This window comes from Numida meleagris, chromosome 6 (assembly GCF_002078875.1).
Source record: "Numida meleagris isolate 19003 breed g44 Domestic line chromosome 6, NumMel1.0, whole genome shotgun sequence".
Classification (NCBI taxonomy): Eukaryota; Metazoa; Chordata; class Aves; order Galliformes; family Numididae; genus Numida; species Numida meleagris.
Window position 1 is genome coordinate 25,983,741 of NC_034414.1, and position 18,288 is coordinate 26,002,028.

General features: G+C 38.1%; 1 protein-coding gene across 1 annotated transcript in view; it reads right to left on the bottom strand.

Annotated features, from left to right (window-relative positions):
* The window catches only part of LOC110401490 (cytosolic phospholipase A2 epsilon-like), a 32,254-nt gene continuing 14,142 nt past the window's right edge, over window positions 177-18,288 (bottom strand). The window contains exons 7-21 of the mRNA XM_021402669.1: window positions 13,757-13,799; window positions 13,213-13,276; window positions 12,164-12,306; window positions 11,918-12,007; window positions 11,209-11,246; window positions 9,228-9,363; window positions 7,340-7,476; window positions 5,985-6,207; window positions 5,003-5,117; window positions 4,202-4,339; window positions 3,827-3,934; window positions 3,201-3,392; window positions 2,529-2,698; window positions 1,381-1,567; window positions 177-590 (exon numbers count right to left, since the gene is read on the bottom strand). Of these exons, the coding sequence (XP_021258344.1) occupies window positions 382-590; window positions 1,381-1,567; window positions 2,529-2,698; window positions 3,201-3,392; window positions 3,827-3,934; window positions 4,202-4,339; window positions 5,003-5,117; window positions 5,985-6,207; window positions 7,340-7,476; window positions 9,228-9,363; window positions 11,209-11,246; window positions 11,918-12,007; window positions 12,164-12,306; window positions 13,213-13,276; window positions 13,757-13,799 (1,993 nt within the window). The 3' untranslated portion in view covers window positions 177-381. The remainder of the gene's footprint in view (window positions 591-1,380; window positions 1,568-2,528; window positions 2,699-3,200; window positions 3,393-3,826; window positions 3,935-4,201; window positions 4,340-5,002; window positions 5,118-5,984; window positions 6,208-7,339; window positions 7,477-9,227; window positions 9,364-11,208; window positions 11,247-11,917; window positions 12,008-12,163; window positions 12,307-13,212; window positions 13,277-13,756; window positions 13,800-18,288) is intronic.

Sequence of the window (18,288 nt, forward strand, 5' to 3'; positions counted from 1 at the left end):
CAAGGGATTGTTGTTTGGCCAGACAGAAGAACATACGAGTACTGGTTTGATTCACATTTTGAATGTGCTACATATTTCATTATAACAGCAGAAAACACTATATTAAATTATACGATATATATCTCAATTGGCAAAGTAACAAGGTAACAAAACTAAATGTAAATTTGCTGCTTTGAAGTTTGTTTTGGATTAAACCACTGTAAATTCCATTCTGCCCATCTGAACAGTCATTTAAACAGAATGTATCGGAGTCCAGCAAATCCTCGGGGTGATGCAATTTCCACTGCAGATTAGAGTGGCAAGCATCAAACATTTTAATCTCACTAGATGACAGACAACCCAAGAAATATCACATGGAAGGTTAAAGCTAGCAAATGATGGCTAGCAATTCCTCTGCTTCCTCCGTGCCACTGCCATGCGCAAGGCCTGAATAATCAACTTTTCGTTATTCAGGACATTGTAATCAGTGAGTTTCACCAGTTTGTCAAAATTCTCTTCACTGAAACAGACCTCCCTTGTCGTAAATGGGGAGAGGATACTGCAAACATCAACTCTGCCTTCAGCCATCTCTTCAGGACTCCTTTCCACACCTGAGGGAAAAACCACAAGAGGCAACAGCAAGATTTTAACACAGCTTGTAGTTCATATCAATCGTTCAAGTAATTCTAGGTAGAAAAGGGAGATTTGAAGGGGAAGAGGTGATTTGCCGGAGGGATGTAAAAGTAGTTCAGTAGCATCGTATATTTCAGATTTTGAATCGAGCCTCTGTCCAAAATTGAACTATATCCAAACGGCTGGGAATAAGAACATGGCCCATTATCAGCAGAAGCACTTGTAGACCACTGCTTAGAAAACAAAGTCTCTGTTGTTCAAACTAGAAAAGAGGAGGAGAAAGGAAAACAAATAATCTTGTACTGGATGAAATAGCAATGCTTACTGGAAGTTTGGGAGAAATGATGACCCTCCAAGAGAGAACACAGTTCATATTAAAAAAAAATCCCAGTCCGTTCAGTTCTGAATCTGGAAAAAGATAATTAGACTACCACCGAAACTTCTAGAAGGTTTCATTTCTCTTTGCAAGCACTGGTGCATAAGAAGCGCATATCAATATAGGGTGACAGCTTGAGGACCTGCTACCCATGCTGCATATATTTTGGAAGATTTATGTTCTTGCTATTTCTAGTAATTCCTGTGGAACAAATGCCTGTTTTCATCTTAAATGTATTAGAAGAGTTTTGCTTGGTTCAGACATATTAGTACAGAGTAGTTCTTTTTGTTAGTGATGAGACTGAAGATGTCAGTGAGAGGCTAGATATGAAATGGAGAAGGCACAGCAGGCAAGTAACTCTTTATTAAAATTGGAAGCTACAGATGACTCACCAGGAGCTTTGTAATTCTTGAAGGTGTCATTCACCAAGGGGAAAAAGAGCACCGCTGGAACTTGTGGACTGTCAGCATCTTCAAACACATAACATTCTTTCAGGTTTTCCCTGTCTTCATCACTTATCTCAATTTTGGGAAACGGAATTCCTTGCCCCGATATGTATTTTGAAATTTGATCCAGAGGCTAAATGAATGAATAAAATAAATAAAAAGAAAAAAACTCAAAAAAGATCCAGAGAGTTGTGCTTAAGTTTTTAAGCTCCAGCAGCTAACAGTAATATTCCAAGGCCTGGATTTTCCTCTGGGAAGATGTTAAGTTTCAGAAATATGATCATAACCAAATCATACATTGCAATTTATTTTAGTTTCTTCATTGCTTCAGGCAAAACAAGAACACATCCACTTTCTACAAACCTGCAAATAAAGCCAAAAGCCAGAGGACTGGTTTTATGGTTCTAGTTAAACAGTTTCTCTAAATGGGTTCAGAAGGGAAAGAAAAAAAAAAAAAAGAACAAAATGCAAGAATGGAGAAGGAATCACTCAGTACGGATATTCTGCTATTCTGCATCACTATCTTGACATCTTCAGTGTTTGTCTCTTCAGTGTTTGTCACTTCTCCAGTCTTTCCATCCTCTGCATGGTTTGTGATGGTTTAAAAGTGACTCTCTATTAACAAATAATATTTGTCAGCATACCTACTGATCTCATAAAGAAAACAGTTTGTTTAAACAACTATATTTACTATAAGTTTGTGTTGCAGCATTATTGGCAGTTCCACCTATCAGTTCCATTTTTACCTTAAAGTAGAGCAATATCCTCACCAGTATCTGTAATTCTTGAAATAATCTAAAGAATTTCTCATAGTAGTTCACTCTTGTCATCATATCTCTGTCGTAGTAATAGCATCTACTGCCAGGCTCCTAGTTTAAGCAGAGGACTAGAAGGACAGGTAACTTTCCTTAGAGAATGTGGGCAACAATTTCAGACACAAAGAGGCAAAATCATTGTCAAAGTGGTAGTCGAAACTAGATAAAGTTTGATTCTTCCCATTCCAGTACGGGAAACTTAATTTTTTAACTGATAAATGTTGTAGACTAAAATAGGCATGAAGGAAAAGCGTCTCCAACACCATGGGCTTTTCTTACCAGTGTCTGGGACCCTCCACTGTAATTTAAATGCAGGATGACATCCACCTCCCTTTTTGATCTCAAAAGTGGTGGGTAGCTGGTATTGATGAAAAACCCAGTATCAACCAGGGAGAGCTCATCATTAGCTGTTTCCATCAGTTTATTTGGGAAGCAATCTATCACTGTGTCTGAAACACAAATATTTCTTGTCAATAAGTCAAACACAATATTAACTTCCTACAGAGAAACAATCAAAGAGGGAAGAACAGAGAATTCTGCCTTCAATTCCCCTTCAATTCCATTTCCCCTGCCTTCTTTTGCCAACTCACAAGCAGCACTGATTTATAGGAATAAATGACCCAGTACAGCTTGTTCCTTCCTTCTTGGACACCTCATGCAGCTCTAGGCTGTAAAGGGTAGATCCCTCTTCTTTTTCAGGCTGAGTTTGTGTTGTCCATTGAACACAATCCCCAGACAGTCAAATTCAATTTTTATAGCACCACCACCTCCCCACCAAAACAAAAAACTGAAATGCATGTCAAATCTGGCTCCCATTTCTTCCATTTAGGGAAGGGAGAAGTGGAGTTTCAGAAGTCAGCCCTATCTCTTCCTCTACATTGGAAATCATAAATGGATTCCCAAACCTAAACCTTCCAAAAATGCTACTGAAAACATGCTATGTTACTGTGCCTTTCCAAGTAGAAAATCCGTCACTCTCCAGGTACTTGCTGTGCATCTGTAAGCCTCTGATAAAATTGGGATACTGTGCAATGGTTGGGCGTCCTGTTAAGACATCTCGCAGAACAGAGGAGAAGGTGGATGAGGGAGTGAGGAGACATGTGTCTACCTCATAAGGATTCATGGACAGAAAGGGCTCTTCCTCTGCAAGAAGGAAAGTATTTCTGAGTTTAGGACACTTTTCTCAAACAATCAATATCTAAAAAAAAAAAAAAAAAAAAAAAGCCCCATAAAACAATCACAGTTGTCACCATCCCCAGTCTGAAGGTAAACCACACACAACAACAAACCCTGAAGGCCTGTGCTACCAAATAAAACTCAGAGTTACACTGTGAATTAAATGTGGGCTACCTGCAGGCAGCAAGTTTCCAGGCACTAAGCACTACCTCACACTCCTTGAGTGACGTGCACCTCCACTGCAGCGTGTGGTGCAAGGGAGAGCTGAGGGCCAAAAGAGAAGTCAATAGCATTGACCTTTGAGCAGGACAATCCAGAAAACTTGCTATCACTTAGCTTTAAACATTAGCGAACTTAGGGGGACAGTCAATCTGATGGTAAATAACACAAAAATATCTCACCAATATCTTTTACTCTGTCTCTGGTCCATCTGAACCAGAAATCCTCTGAATCGGCAGCCAAATTCCAGACATACATCACATCTATGGAAAATATACTACTCCACATGCCTGTAACATGAAAGAGAGAACATAAACTGATTGATGGAGTAGTTTTGGAAGAATTTTAATTGGTACATACCTTCAGTATGGATACTTCCTTTGTCCAGATGGCCATCTGCGTGGGCATACTTGTCTTCACTAATACAGTCTCACACCTGCCTAACCTGTTTGCTGGTGCCTTCTCATGGTTGTTCTCCACACATCATGTGCTCACAAGCACCAGCTCTCTTTCAAGTGGGCCACCTTGCTTTCTATGCTTTCTATGCATATAGTCACCTTGCATGTAGCAGATCCGAGTCTCCGGGAGCCTCTTCACAAGCCTTCCCATAAAGAATTCACTTCCGAAGTGTTCTGCACGGATAGATGCTCCATATTTCAGGAGACTGACTTCATAAGGAGTGAACTCCAACCACTCTATGGAGACAACAGCCAGATCATGAAAAGGCAATAATGCATTAACTACTGCTACACAGAATAGAGCCAGAGAACAGGAGCAAATGAGACGCTATCTAGCTCGTGAGATACTGTTCAAGAGCTATTGCTGTGTATATATATTGGTCACGGTACCAATGCCCTGAGAGAACATATGTTTCTTTCACTTCAGGGGAGGGTGGTCCTAGGCTGCGAAGTCTTTAGATGCAGCAATCTTTTGCAGAAAAGCTTTAGTCTGAATAAAACAATTAGCATTCCCTGTAGTTAGTCCTACCCCAAAGTGTGTATTGCTCATGCATAACTTCGTCCTTTCTGGGTAACAGTGACAGCACTCAGCTGTTCATATTAAACAAATGCCATGAAAATCAATAGCAGAGGAGAAAGTAATATTCCTGGTCTTACTGTTCTAAATTGAAATAAATGGAATCATCACAAGAATTAATTTAATTCAAAAGTTTGACCAGGATAAATTGGATAGGATAGTAATAGTAATCTTCTGTTGTATAAATATATTTTTGTTTTTGGCAATATAAAGAAGATTTTGGTAATTATAATGACTGGACTACTGTACTATTGAAGCTGATTTCACGCATTTAAATTAACTACATTATAAAAACTTTAAGAAATGTAGATTATAACCATTACCTCTGAATGCCTGAGCACTATAGTTGGACTTGAGGTTGATTGCCACATAAATGGGCAGTGGGTTCTGTCCATTATCCACTGCCTGCTGCTGATCCGAGAGTCTGTGTTCATTTTTCTGGTTTTGATTAAAATTGGTTAAAGGAATGAGGTAACAAACAATTTGCATTTGAAAATATATAATGTGGATTATGAGCTTTATCCAGATTCCCCTTCCTGCTTTAATACCATTGGACTGTTCAGACATATCTGCTTTTGTATATCCTAAATTCGACAAGTGCCCACTAAGCAGCAGATACGATACAGGGGTTCTCAGATTTTGGGATATGCAGAGTGCAGATTTAGCAAGGAAAAAACTGTCCCCAGGAAGAAGTATGTGGATAAGTGAAATGTAAGGTACTTTTTTGGCTGAAGCTCATATATTCTTACATAAAGTATAAAACTTCCTTGTATAAACATAAACTAAAAGTAAACTTCTTACACAATATTATTCTAGATGTACCAATATTTCTATTGATCTTTTTTAAACCTTGACAAAGTATTTAAAGAATGGTCTTCCCACTATTTGAATCATCTCCATCTGAAAAAGCCTGTAACTATGGCTTTATAAATGAATACGTTAAATTATGCCAGTGAAATAAATAATTTCTAATTTTTAAGTACTATTCTAGTCAGAACATGTTTCAGAGTATTTGATGTCCAAAATTATGAGTTTACATTTCTAAATAACCTTCTTCATATGGATTTTTTTTTATTTTCCAGAGGAGAGAACACCTCTGACTGAATGCCACTTGCTCCTTCAAAGTAAACCTCACTTTATAGTGAGAGCAGTGTTTTAATAGTGAATCTCAACATTCAGCATATAATCAACCATTTGCATTAGTAGTGCTTAATGTCATCCCAAGATTTATTTTCTTTTCCTGTGTAATTATAGATGTTCTCAAGTTTCTTAAAAGCAAAGAAAAGGAAAAAAAGGGAGTAATACCTTATCATGTAGCATGGATTCAATGACAAGCCCCCATAAGTCTATGAAAGATGTGTTACGTCCTTCTTTAACCCTCTCCATCAGGTCATTATAGTAGTACTTCAGACAATCCAAGGAAAAACAGCAGATCTTGTTTTTGGTTACTTGCTTGCGAGCTTCCTTGATGGCCTCTTCCAGATATTTTTCTGACCAGTCAGCATCTTCATACAAGTTTGCCATTGTCCTGAAGAAACATTAGAAAGAAATAATGAAAGAAGACTGATGCAGTGTTTTGGCATCAGAGAACATGTGTGCAACTTGTTTGCCTGTTTCACTTCATATAGGGTTCACAACTGAAAGCTAAACACTCCTGAAATCCTTCCATTTTGAGAGCAAACATCCTCTCCCAAATTTCTGTCATTTTGATGACAAAAGTTTTTGTGCACTCAAAAACAGTATAAGAAATTCAAGGGAGAAAAAAAATCTGGCAAGACTATTAAACACAGACTACATCCAGAAAACCTTACAAGTTTGCCCTACTCTTAATTTTTTCCCTAATACTTGCTACTGGCTCCTGCCTGTGATAGCACTGGGCAGTTCTTGTGACTGTGGCATGTTCTGGTAGGAGGATTCTTATTGTTTCCTTGAAATCACAACACAGACAGGTACACTGAGATCTCCACATGCATGCAGAGAAATTGGAAGAATACTTAGACAAACCTAACATTAAGTTTTGGACTGATTAACTCAACACAAAAACTGTCTCCACTTCCAACGGGGTGTAAAGGAGTGAAGCTGGCTAAAACCCATATAAAATAATTCTTCACAGTTATTTACATTATGGCATCATCTGCAGTATACCCACTGGGAGAAGCAAGCACTTTATAACGAGCAACAATAGTTGCAGTCTGTCTGAGGCTGGTAACTCAGCATCATTTGTTGGACCATCTTCAACAACATTAATTCCACTAGCCCCAAATACGTCTTTTACCAGAGGAAGATGCACTTTAAATCCAAAATGGAAGTGAGATTAACCAGCAAATGGCGGGCATAAATTCTTCTTCCCATCTTTCTTCAATTTCCAGTCTAAAGACAAATTCATTGCATTCAGTCTAAGGTATAATTGATAAAATATGAAAAGGTAATACAGCATTTACATGAAAATATCAGGCATAGACTGTGTCAGTGTGGTGATGATTGATCTCTTATTGAGAACATTTTGTTTCTTTGTTCTAAGTGGAAATGGGATATCATGGGGAAAATAGAAATACTTTTGATTTACTAAGTGCATTCAATATAGATTGATGGTGCTGTACAAATAATCAACACTATCAAGCAGAGAGAAAAAACATACAACTTGTTAGGGTAATCCTCACCATGTGGTACCGGATAAACCACCAATGTAAGAAATGCAGTCTAACAGATTGAGTTTCTGGAGCCCCAGTAGGCTGCCATACATCGCTGTCAGTGACCTCGTCCCGCCCCCAGTCGTCGTGATGGCCACCACTGGCACCTGTCCAACACAGCAAGGCAGAAAGGCAGAGAAAGCCATGTGCATATTAGAGACAAGCCACTGTACTGCAGAAATCAAGTAATAGTTTAGAGGCACTGATGTAAGCAATGACATCACTTTGTGCAAAAGGATGTGATGCAAAAGGCTTCTGTTGTCACCATCTGTCTGACAGGGGAGGTAAGGTTCATGTCTTATCCACTCGGATTGGGTGGGGGGAGGCTGTTTACTTAATATATAATTGGAAATCAACCTCATCACCCTGGAATTCGTCTCAACGTGTATTATTAGAGGCCATCATAAAAAAATACAGGATTTGCCCTGGTAGAGCAGATTAAGGATCTGTGATTCTGCCTCTAACAATGATCAGTGTCTCAGAAGAATGTGGAGCACCTTGTAATCAGCCAAACCGCCCAACAGCCAAAGCCTTCCTGACCGCAAGCCAGCGATTACCTCATGTCCTGAGGCACAATCATTGATAGGGCTGTTTATTTTTCCTTCTTAAATTCCAGGTGCAATTGAAGAGTCTATTCTTCTCTTAATCTTCTCCTAATCTAGTGCACCATTCGCTTCCCTTATCATCTTGCATGCTGTTTGGGAAATACCTATTTACACCTTTCCAGTATTAACTTCTAATTTCATCAAGTGTTCTGAAGTCAATGAATAGAGCTTGAGGAAAAAATATTTCTTCCATCCCACAAAATTCAAAAAACAAAAATAACATTCTTCCTCCCCTATCACTTGCTAAGAGCTCAACCTCTCAGAAGTTACAAAATAATGAGGAAAAAATCTTAACACATTTTTTCTCTTTACCTTTTCCAGTCTCTTTCAACATAAATTAAAATGCTAATGATACCTTGGGGCTGAAAATGTTTTTTGAAAGATAGTTTACAAGGGGGACATTTTCAAAATTTTGAGATTAAGTACATGAAAAGCAGATCCAAAGTAATGAGATCTTTTCAAAAGTTAAACTTGGTCTTAACATTTCAGCCTTACCATTTCAACCATTTTTCCCAAGAAACCATAGATAGTTAAGTAAAAACTTTTCTATTTATTTTAACTGTCAGCTAAAGAGAGTTCTTGCAATTGTTATGTTCATACTTTTTGATTTTCAACAATCTAACCAGGCTTAAGCCATTACAAAGATTATGACTGAATTTGGAAGAACAAGGATTACAGTGACAAAGCTCAGCTTCTAATCAGCAATTTCATCTACACATCTTAACTATGCTACAAGGTTCAATCTTTTTTTCCAGCTAGACAGTTTTACTCCAGTAAGCATTTTCCCAATACCATTACCTTTTCTGCTGCAGAAACAACCCAAAACACTTTTAATTCAGATATCTGAGAAAACATAGGTTCCTCATCTCAGAATCCTCTCAGGAAAGCCATGAATATTGCCTTACCTCTGCTACTGAGCTAAAGCATGCAGTTTCCCAAGCAGTATTCCCCAGCTGTCCCATGTCTGCCAATCATAAATATTCCTCCTGAGACCCATGAGCAACATCAGAAATTAACAGGAACGTGTTAAACTGGAGAGCTGTGGAGAAGTCTTGAGGTCTGTAAAGGCACATCCTGCTTTCTCCATGCTGCTGCACAGATCAACCACTATTTCTCTTGGTTACCTCTTGCTCTAAGTAGGCCTGCCCTAGAAAAATAGCATTAACTAATCTGCTTTACTATTTCTTGTCTCAGTTTGTGAGCCAGGCTCTGATCCCTGGAAAGAAGTTGCCACTGGCGACCATATGGCTTGCCTCATGCTCCTTCAGATCCTCCTCCAAATTAAGGATCTTCTTCAGAGCAGCAGCAACGTATTTCTTCCTTTTCTTCAGGAAGTCTTGCTCCTCCCTGCACAGGCTGTACCCCAGGCGCACATCCAGACCTCCTGAGCTGGAACAGACAAAGGGACAAATCAATGTGTGTGTCAGTAATAGCCAATATCAGGACCTATAAGGGGAGGTAGTCTGCATACTCCATAAACAAGCTATTGCCAAGTCTGCATGTTGATCAAAGAACAGAAAACAAAACATTTCTACTGCCAGCAAGAGGTAGCAATGATAAAAGGAGTTTCTAAAGTGCTTTAGATTTCTTGTGAATGGGAGCACAAAAGTCAGGACACACAGGCCACAGAAAGATCATCAAAAAACACTGGCTTTTTTCCATTCTGTCGCCATGACATTCCAGAAAACTCAAACGATACCAATATGTTACCTGTTCTTGGGCTTTGACATAGCACTAACATCTGAAAGCGGAAGTCATATTGAGGTGTGTAAAGGAGCTTGAAACTCAGGACAAGTCCCAGAGCATCACCCACTCTGCTCAGACTGTCCTATGAAGTCCAGATAGCACTTGGGAAGCTTTACAGCTTTTTTCTTTGCATCTGGAAATGCATCAGATAAATAGGTGGGTAGCACTAGGCAGTTCACGTGATGCTCACAGTGAGTGTGTTTTCTCTGCAGCATTCTGCCTTTATTGGCTTATGGTGGTCTCTTCACCTGTACTTACCCATAAGCTCATTCACAGCTACACTTATACATAATGCATTTTACCTGTGTGATTTCCAGCTAAGCATTTACAAGCTTCATCTTGCAAATATATAAGACTATCCAGCATTTTTTCCACATAAGCAGCCACACTGAATTTTCTCCCTTGAGAAAGGTGAAGCACAAGCCAAAGGTTTTGCAGAAGAGAAGGTACAAAATCAAACAGCAATTCAATCTTTTGTGCCTTCCCAATAGGCAAATATGAATGTTACCGAAAAAAGCATTCTCAATATTGCCCAAATGTTTTGTGTCACACCACCCTCTGGTGGCTGCAAATTCTCTTCTGAACATCACCTTCATTAATGTTTAGGAGCACAAATGCCTGAAGGGTTGATGTTAGTACCTTCTGTTCTCCAGTAAACTCGGTACGTGCCAGATTAATTTTGAAAACAAAATAAGGTGATTTGATTGACCTCCTAAAAGCAAACAACTCTTCTAGAGGTAGGTAAAAAACTCTAGCACTTCCTGTTGTTCACTTGCTCTCTCTTTAAGTCTGTAAGATTTACATTTCAAGATATTTTGTTATGGGCTGAGATGGAGCAGGTAGCTCTCTGACCCATGCTCTACATTTTATCTACGCAAACTCCTCCTATGCTCTGAAAATCAATGTTGTTTCCCTTCTGCATGTCACCCAACAGCAAGGATGGTGTGAACAGTACTAAGTTTTCATTTGTATCATAAAATCTCTTTCTCTTCAGTGTTATCCATTACTGGCACCACTGTGTTCCTATTAGCCACTAGTCAGAGGTACATCTGGTCAGGTCCCAGTACACGTTTTGCTCAGTAAAGCAGGAGAAGGAACAGAAGGCTGCCCTTCCATTTGTTGTTTTTCTAGTGACTTTGCAAAGTCAAAGAGGGATAGAGTTTATTTAAGTCATTATGTAGATCTGACTATTGATATAAAGGGGTAACAAAGTTAATATGAAAAAAGCGTAATTTTATTCATGTCTAAGAATGGTGGTTGTAAAATAAATGAACTTACTCTGAAAATAAAAACCTAGCAAGATTCAAACTCATATTGTCCTGCATGACCATGCAACCACAATGGACTTGCACTTACCTCAGGCACAACCTGAGTACAGGACAAAACACTCACGTGGTAAGTTTTCCTCTCTCCACTGACTAGAGAAAAAACCCTAGATAACTTGTTTACATTAATCCTTGACGCTAGGACAAAAGCAGGCTATCTTACCATTTTCTTGATGTCAAGCACAACTCAAAGGATTGATCCTAGAAATCAAGAAAATAAAGTTAGTTGCCAACAAATTTTAAAAATAGTTCTTCAGTCCTTCAAGCTCAGGCAAGAAATGAGTTTCTCAAATGATGATTCACACGTCTAGGAGTGTTATTTTGGTACAATTGAACAAAGTCACACTCCGTTCTGGAACCAAATTCTCTCTTATCTAGTAAGCCTGCCTGGGACAACAAACTCGCACATTACACTAACTCTGAGTATGCATACTTAGCGCAAGAAGAGCCAAACTACCTCACTGAAAAATATTACAAAGAAAACCACTCTCCTACCACCAATATTTAGGTAAGATCTGAATTAAGCTCATATTCTGAATTGTCTTTTAATTAATAGCCATTGTGGAATTTCCAATTATTCCAATAACAAATTACGGAACACCTGTGGATATGACCATCATTTTTGTACTTTGAAACTCCTTAATTCTAATTTTGGTATGTAGATTTGCAAAGATTTAGCAATTACTACAATGATTGCTACCATCTACTTCCTTAAAAGTGAATATGACAATCATTATTAATTTTAAACACATTCATCAAATATCTGTAAATTTCACACAGTGATTTTGCTCACTTGGTAACTCTATTTCTAGCAGGACAAAATTCAGAACAATTCTAAAATATTTATTTCAAAAATGCTCTCAGGCACTCACCTCTTCTACTATTATTTCCTTCTGCAAAGGGAGCAAATTCAGAGGAAAAGAGAGGACTCCATATTCCTGAGTTTCATTTTTGTCAGCCAGCTGAAATAATGTGAAAAGCAGCAGGGGTGCACATGAAAGGTTTGTAATCTCTAGCAATTCTGCTCTTAAGAAGACCAGTTGGCTTCATTTATTTATTTACTAATTTTTCTGCTAATGCCACTATAGTTAATTCTAACATACGGAAGAGGAATGTACCTCTTCTGGTAACATGATGTCCAGTCTTGTCTGGTCATTTATGATGCAATGAAATACAATGATCTGAAGGCTGGGTTCAGAGCCCAAGGAAATCTTCTGGCTTCCTTCATGGGATCCTTTCACTGTGAACGTAAGCTCCTGATCTAAATATAAAGGCAGGAAACAAAAAGAAATTTAACTATTCCAAGGAAACATACATAACTGATAAATAAAATCTGTTTTTACTCCTTGGGCTACTTGTTGGATTTTTCTTATACCTCAGTGATTAAGAAGACTTTGGGTGGCCAAAATAAATAAAAAAACTAATATAAAACCACTTGGTATACCTGTATAATTCATTAATAAACAGAAATCACACATTTTTGAAATGCTGTTGTGTTATTACACATCCCATGAAAAAATAAAACCAAAACTTAGACTTAAAGGATTGTTAGTTTAAAGGAATTTAGGATTGTTCACATTGAATAAAAGATTCATTTATCTGTTATCTGTGTGTTCTGGTTCATCTTGTGTATTGTACTGTACATCATGTTTGCTAGGCAAGAGTTTCAAACTCAAAATTGTGCAAAATACTTGACATATGCCTCGAGCCATTACTCTTCCATGATAATTATGTCACCAAAACAGAAACAACCTTGAGCATACAGAAACTTTGAACATACTCATTCTCAAATTAAACATACAAAATAAGCTTTTTCTGTATCATGAATTTTTAAAAGAAAAAAACTTATAACTTTAAAACTTACTTAACAATTTTCATATTGAACAAGTAATAGGTAAAGAGAATACATTTTTTTTTTCCTATTTTTTTTAACTCTGGTGTAAATGGCACTATTTTTACATCAATTTAAAATTTGCCATGGAACCAAATACTTGATTAACTTGAATTCTGACACACACATTTTTTCTGCAAGGCAGAGCATGGCAAAACTAAGTATTATGTGACACAGCTAGAGTAACACACGCAACAGATCATTAATTTTTCAACATCTGTTATAATGACTGAATCACAGGACAAAAACAATAGGTTAATGAAGCAATAACCTCACTTGTGGATTGCTGCTTCAGCTTCCCTGTATCCACTCTGACCTCCAAACAGGAAACCTCACGAGCCTGTAACAAGAGAGGATAAAAGATGATTAAGAGAAACATAAATGTCATTGCAAGTGATTCATACTGTTCTTAACCAACCCCTCTAGCTGATCGATGGCAACACAGCTATTATCTATTACTGCTGTTATTGAAGAGATAATACTGACATGGTATTTTTTCTAGGTTGGAAAGTAAAGAGGAACAACTCATGAGTTGCTTTGAACTTGGAGAGCCAATGAAGCGATGAAGATGAGGCCTATTTAAAATATCAGGAGTCTTGAGATACAGGACTCTTTTTAGAGTGTTTTATTACTTTCTTCATTAACTCCTGCTAGTTTGGGGTATAATGTAGGAACAATTTGTAGGAAACTACTCATCAGTGCCTCCTCAGTAAGGACAACATGGCTGACAATACAGTTTTTGGGACATAACTCAGTTTCCCAAGTTAGAAGTATGAACACATGTTATACACACATAGGAGAGATTGTAAGAAATAATTACCACTAGTACTCCATTAGTGATGATGCCATCAGGATATTCCAGACTGAAAAATAAAATAGAAAGAACATTTCAGATAGATATTTTCCCCATGAGTTTGACATTTACAACTTTAATATTCATTCTCAATTCAGAAATGTTTTAAAGCTGTTAATAAGCAAAATTCTAGTAGACTGATGGGTAATTTTTTTTTCCTATCTCCTGTAACAGAATAAGCAGCTCGGCTTTTACTTATATCATTTTTCACATTTCTTTTAATAAAGTGTTCAACACAGAATTTGGTGAGTTTGAGTAGAGCAGGGGGCCATTACAGCCACTCTGATCATTTTGAGAATTACACAGTTTGACCCAAGTTATTATACCTGAAAAAACATTTGCCCAAGTTACCATAGAAGTATGAAGATGAAAACATTTTATTTGCATCTATTAAGACATTTGCAAAAGGGACGTGAAATTTTAACATATATGCCATATGTAGATGTGTTTCCACTTAAACATCTAAGGGCAAAAGTGGGTTTGTATACTGCAGAAACCAATTTTTATATTATTAAATACTTTTTCCACCAAAAAAAGCCCAAACAAAAAATAGCACCACCAAAAAAATAAGCAGGCAGCTCCTCATTAAAACATATATATAAAATTACAAGGCTTTAGCACAAACTCCTCAATCCAGTGCAGAAAGTATGAATAATCTATTCAGAGTTTACAAACTACAGATTATACACGCTGTAGTCTCACATAGTTGCACAGTTGAGATGTGTACTGCATCTCAGCAGAAACCATGTATTAAGCTTCCTTTAAAATCAGATCAATTACACTGTTATTACCAGATTTATGAGATTACTTATCATAGACAATTAGATTTTAGTGCAAACACATGAAAATAGCTTCATAGATTTTCTCATGACAAAGAACTCCCCCAAAATTTCAAAGCTGATAAACAACTTAAAGTTTCATTTCCAAACCATTGTTTTCCTTCGAGAGAAAAACAAAAACAACCACCACCACCACAATTTGGCTAAATGCAGCAAATCAGGAAAACTGTTACTTAAGTTACTTAAGAATTTTGTAGGATCACCTCATATTGAAAGTTTATGTTAAATGAGTTCAAAGAACATCAGACACAGAACATTCTTATGTGTTTCTATCTGTAAGGAAAATGTGTTTAATTATCACTCAAGATTTCTTTCAGACTCAAACTTGTCCACTTATTTGTAGTCAAACCTTATATGTCTTAGTGTCACAATATTCATATATTTCATGAAGCAGAGAAACAACTTGACGGATACTAAAAGATTTCAGCCTGCATATCCTGGTAAGATGAAGGTGAAAAGAGAAGGAAAAAGGCCTCCTGATAGAGGTAAGTATTCAGTAGATCATAGCATTATTTGAGTTCTAGGTACCAACAAAGTATAAACTGATGTCCAAAGCATGACTTTCAAACCAGGCGGAAGAATCTGATGGCCAAATGACTTGGAAGACTCCTGGGAAGAACTGGGACAGCACAGGCTTTGAGCACTGCCAGAAGAGGTGTCCCTTTAGGGGTAGAAGTTGTGTGGTCATTACTGTAAAGAAGCCCAGCTGCTGCCATTTATCGCTTACTCTCCACACCATGCTTCCAACTTTTAGATACTGAGTTTCAAGTCTTCTGCTATTCACTGCATAGGACAGACATTATTATTTTAACCTGATGACCTATATGCTTGTTTTTAAATGAGCAAAGGCATTCATTTTTCTTTGAAGCACTGGAGATCAGCTACAGCTACAAACAGCAGAGAATAATTACTAAGAGCTCTTCTGCTAACAGGGACCTTTCAATATTTTACCTATCTTTGTGGCACTACCATCCATTGCTTGACTAATTTGTCAGTTAGCATTCACTTACTAGCTGTTAATTCCTCTAACAGTCTTCTATCACATGACTCTCATTACACAACTCACACTCCTGTCCTGTTCTCCATCACAGTTTGTGACCCCTGGACTTTATAATGCAGGTCTTGGTTTTGCTAAGACAGGTAGGAGCACAGCATGGCTTATATACATGGCTTATAATGAAACAGTCAATATTGTTGGGAAGTTACAGCCACTTGGATTCTTATGTTACAACGCCAATTAGAGTAGACAACCATGTTCTGTTTCACCAGGAAATCTGGACTTTTGGCTACCTCTGTACATAATCATAATTCTTTCGTGTCAGATCCAACTTCCCTCTTTCTTTTTAGTGGCATACACATAGGGTAGGATACTTTTCTGATGGCCTGAGAGAAGGATGGAAGATGGTGCCATTTAAATTTTAAAAAATGTATTATCCTCAAAGATTCTTTGGTGATTATTTTCCTTGACATAAAACTTTGGTCTTGCATGCTCCTTGAGGACTTGCAACTTTCTGCCACAAATGCAAGTAAGAACAGTACACTACTCAGCCCTCGGTGGACTGATATTCAGCCCAATCAGTTTCCTCAGCAGTGCCCAAACCAAAGTGAAGGCATGATCTGCTGCTCCCCAGACACACAGGGAAAATTTCTCAAAACAACACAGCAGAACTACAGAAAGAAATAAAGGCTTTTATTTTCTAAAAATCATGCTTTTGCCATAATTTAATAATTAACACTCATGTTTTATACAACTTTTTGTACATCTATTTACATTCATTTGCATTAAGTGGGCTTAGTTTTAAGCACTGCCTTTCACATTTAGGAAAAAAATAAAAGGAAAGGGCTGGGGTGAAAGGCTGTATAAGAGTAGTCCTTCATTCTTCTAAGAATTGTTAGAGATGCACCTCCTCAACTCAGGATATCTGAAAGATAGAAAGAGACCAAAAAGAAGATCAGCAGAGCCAGAAATACCCTGGGCCCCTCAGACCTCTCCTTGGAAACTCAAAGTACCTTTTAGTTCATCAGAAGTCTCTCTGTGGCCACTTAGTATCAGGCCCAGTCTTCAGTAAAAGTCAGAAGGAAGAGGGATATTGAGGGAGCGAAGCCACCGAGTCCAGCGGGACCCAGTCCCCCCAGCAATCTGTAAGGGCTCATGCTGTTGTTGGACCCTACCAGTGGAAACACAAGGGAGAAAGCCTGCGTTACCATTGGCAATCACCACGAAGTAACACAAAAAGAATTAAGACATGCAAGTCTGCAATCTGTGTACAATGACCTTACCTTTTCTGTCACTGCTGCTCAAGAGCAGCAGCTCTCACGTCAGCTGGGCTCGTGCTATGGGCCCATAAAACACTGGATGGGTGTTTGCAATCCCTTTGCTTGGTTGCTGGTGAAAAGGCACTTGGAGGAAGGAGCATGCCTTCCTCTCTGTGTTGTTTGGATCAAACGTCTGGCTCTCAGTGCCAGTGCCATGGGTAGTGGCAGCACAGAGAGGTATATTTGAAGGTATTGCAGGCAGTGGAACAAGAGCGAGGCAAAACTAGAGAAGGCATTCATTATGTAGTTGTAGAAACCAAGCTACCAATGCAAAAAGTTTTATTTAAAAAAATAACAGGAACTAATACCAAAACCAGTTTTACACAGCCTACTGATGTATCGTGAGGGAACTTTTGCAATAGTCTTCTGTTAAAGTAACCCAAACACAACTGTTGCAGTGAGGCAATCAAAAATAGGTGAGTGACAAAGCCACTATCTCAGATGCAACCCAGGTGACCTACTTGGCCTGGGGTTACCTTTCATGTATGATATTCATGTGAAGTGCTGGAAATGAAGAGCAGGCTAATGTAGTAATTTTTGTAATTGGTAACCTGTAGAGTCTACAGTAAAGATGGGGAAGGAATGACAAACTACTTCAGATAAATAGATAAAGTCAGAAAATATAATAATCATTTCCAAGACAAAATGCCAAATTAAAAAGAAAGAAGAAGAAAACAAAGAAATAAAGATTTTTTTTTAAAGCATGTTCTCATCATAATATGGTATTTGTAGAAACTGTCACACATGGTAAGCTATAATTCTGAAAATTCTCTCTAATTCTGTCAACACTTTTCTAGTCCAGTAATGCTTCTGGGACAGGTTAACTGTTTAAGATGACTGTTAACATTACAGGAAGAGGCGCTAACGCAATCTTCTAATTGGTTCTCTGGTCGCTAAATATCTGCTGGTCTCATTTTGAAGAAATCTAGTCCTCAGTACTTTCCTGCAGATCTTCACTGTGCACACTCCATGAGTTTGGCTCAGCAGCCACCAGTTCCCCTCAGAAGTTTCCATAGTCAAACTTTGATTCAGGGATCCTGGCTTCAGCAAGGAATTTTTTTTATTATTTTTTTATTTTTTTTTATTTTTTTTCCTCTGGCAGCACTACACCTCTTCTCCATCTAAGCGGGGGGTCAGCATCACTAAATCCTTCTGTCTCTCCACAGGGTAATGTCCTTATTTTTTCCTGGATGCTGTTCTTTTTCCTGTTTGTAGTTCTCCATGTGGGTGTCTCCTCAACAGAAGTAGTTTCAAAGTGAATATTATGCTCCCCAGGGCTCATTTGACCCCTTGCTGAACAGCCAAGGATACTTGTTTGGCCACTGGTCTCTGCTGCCTTGCCAA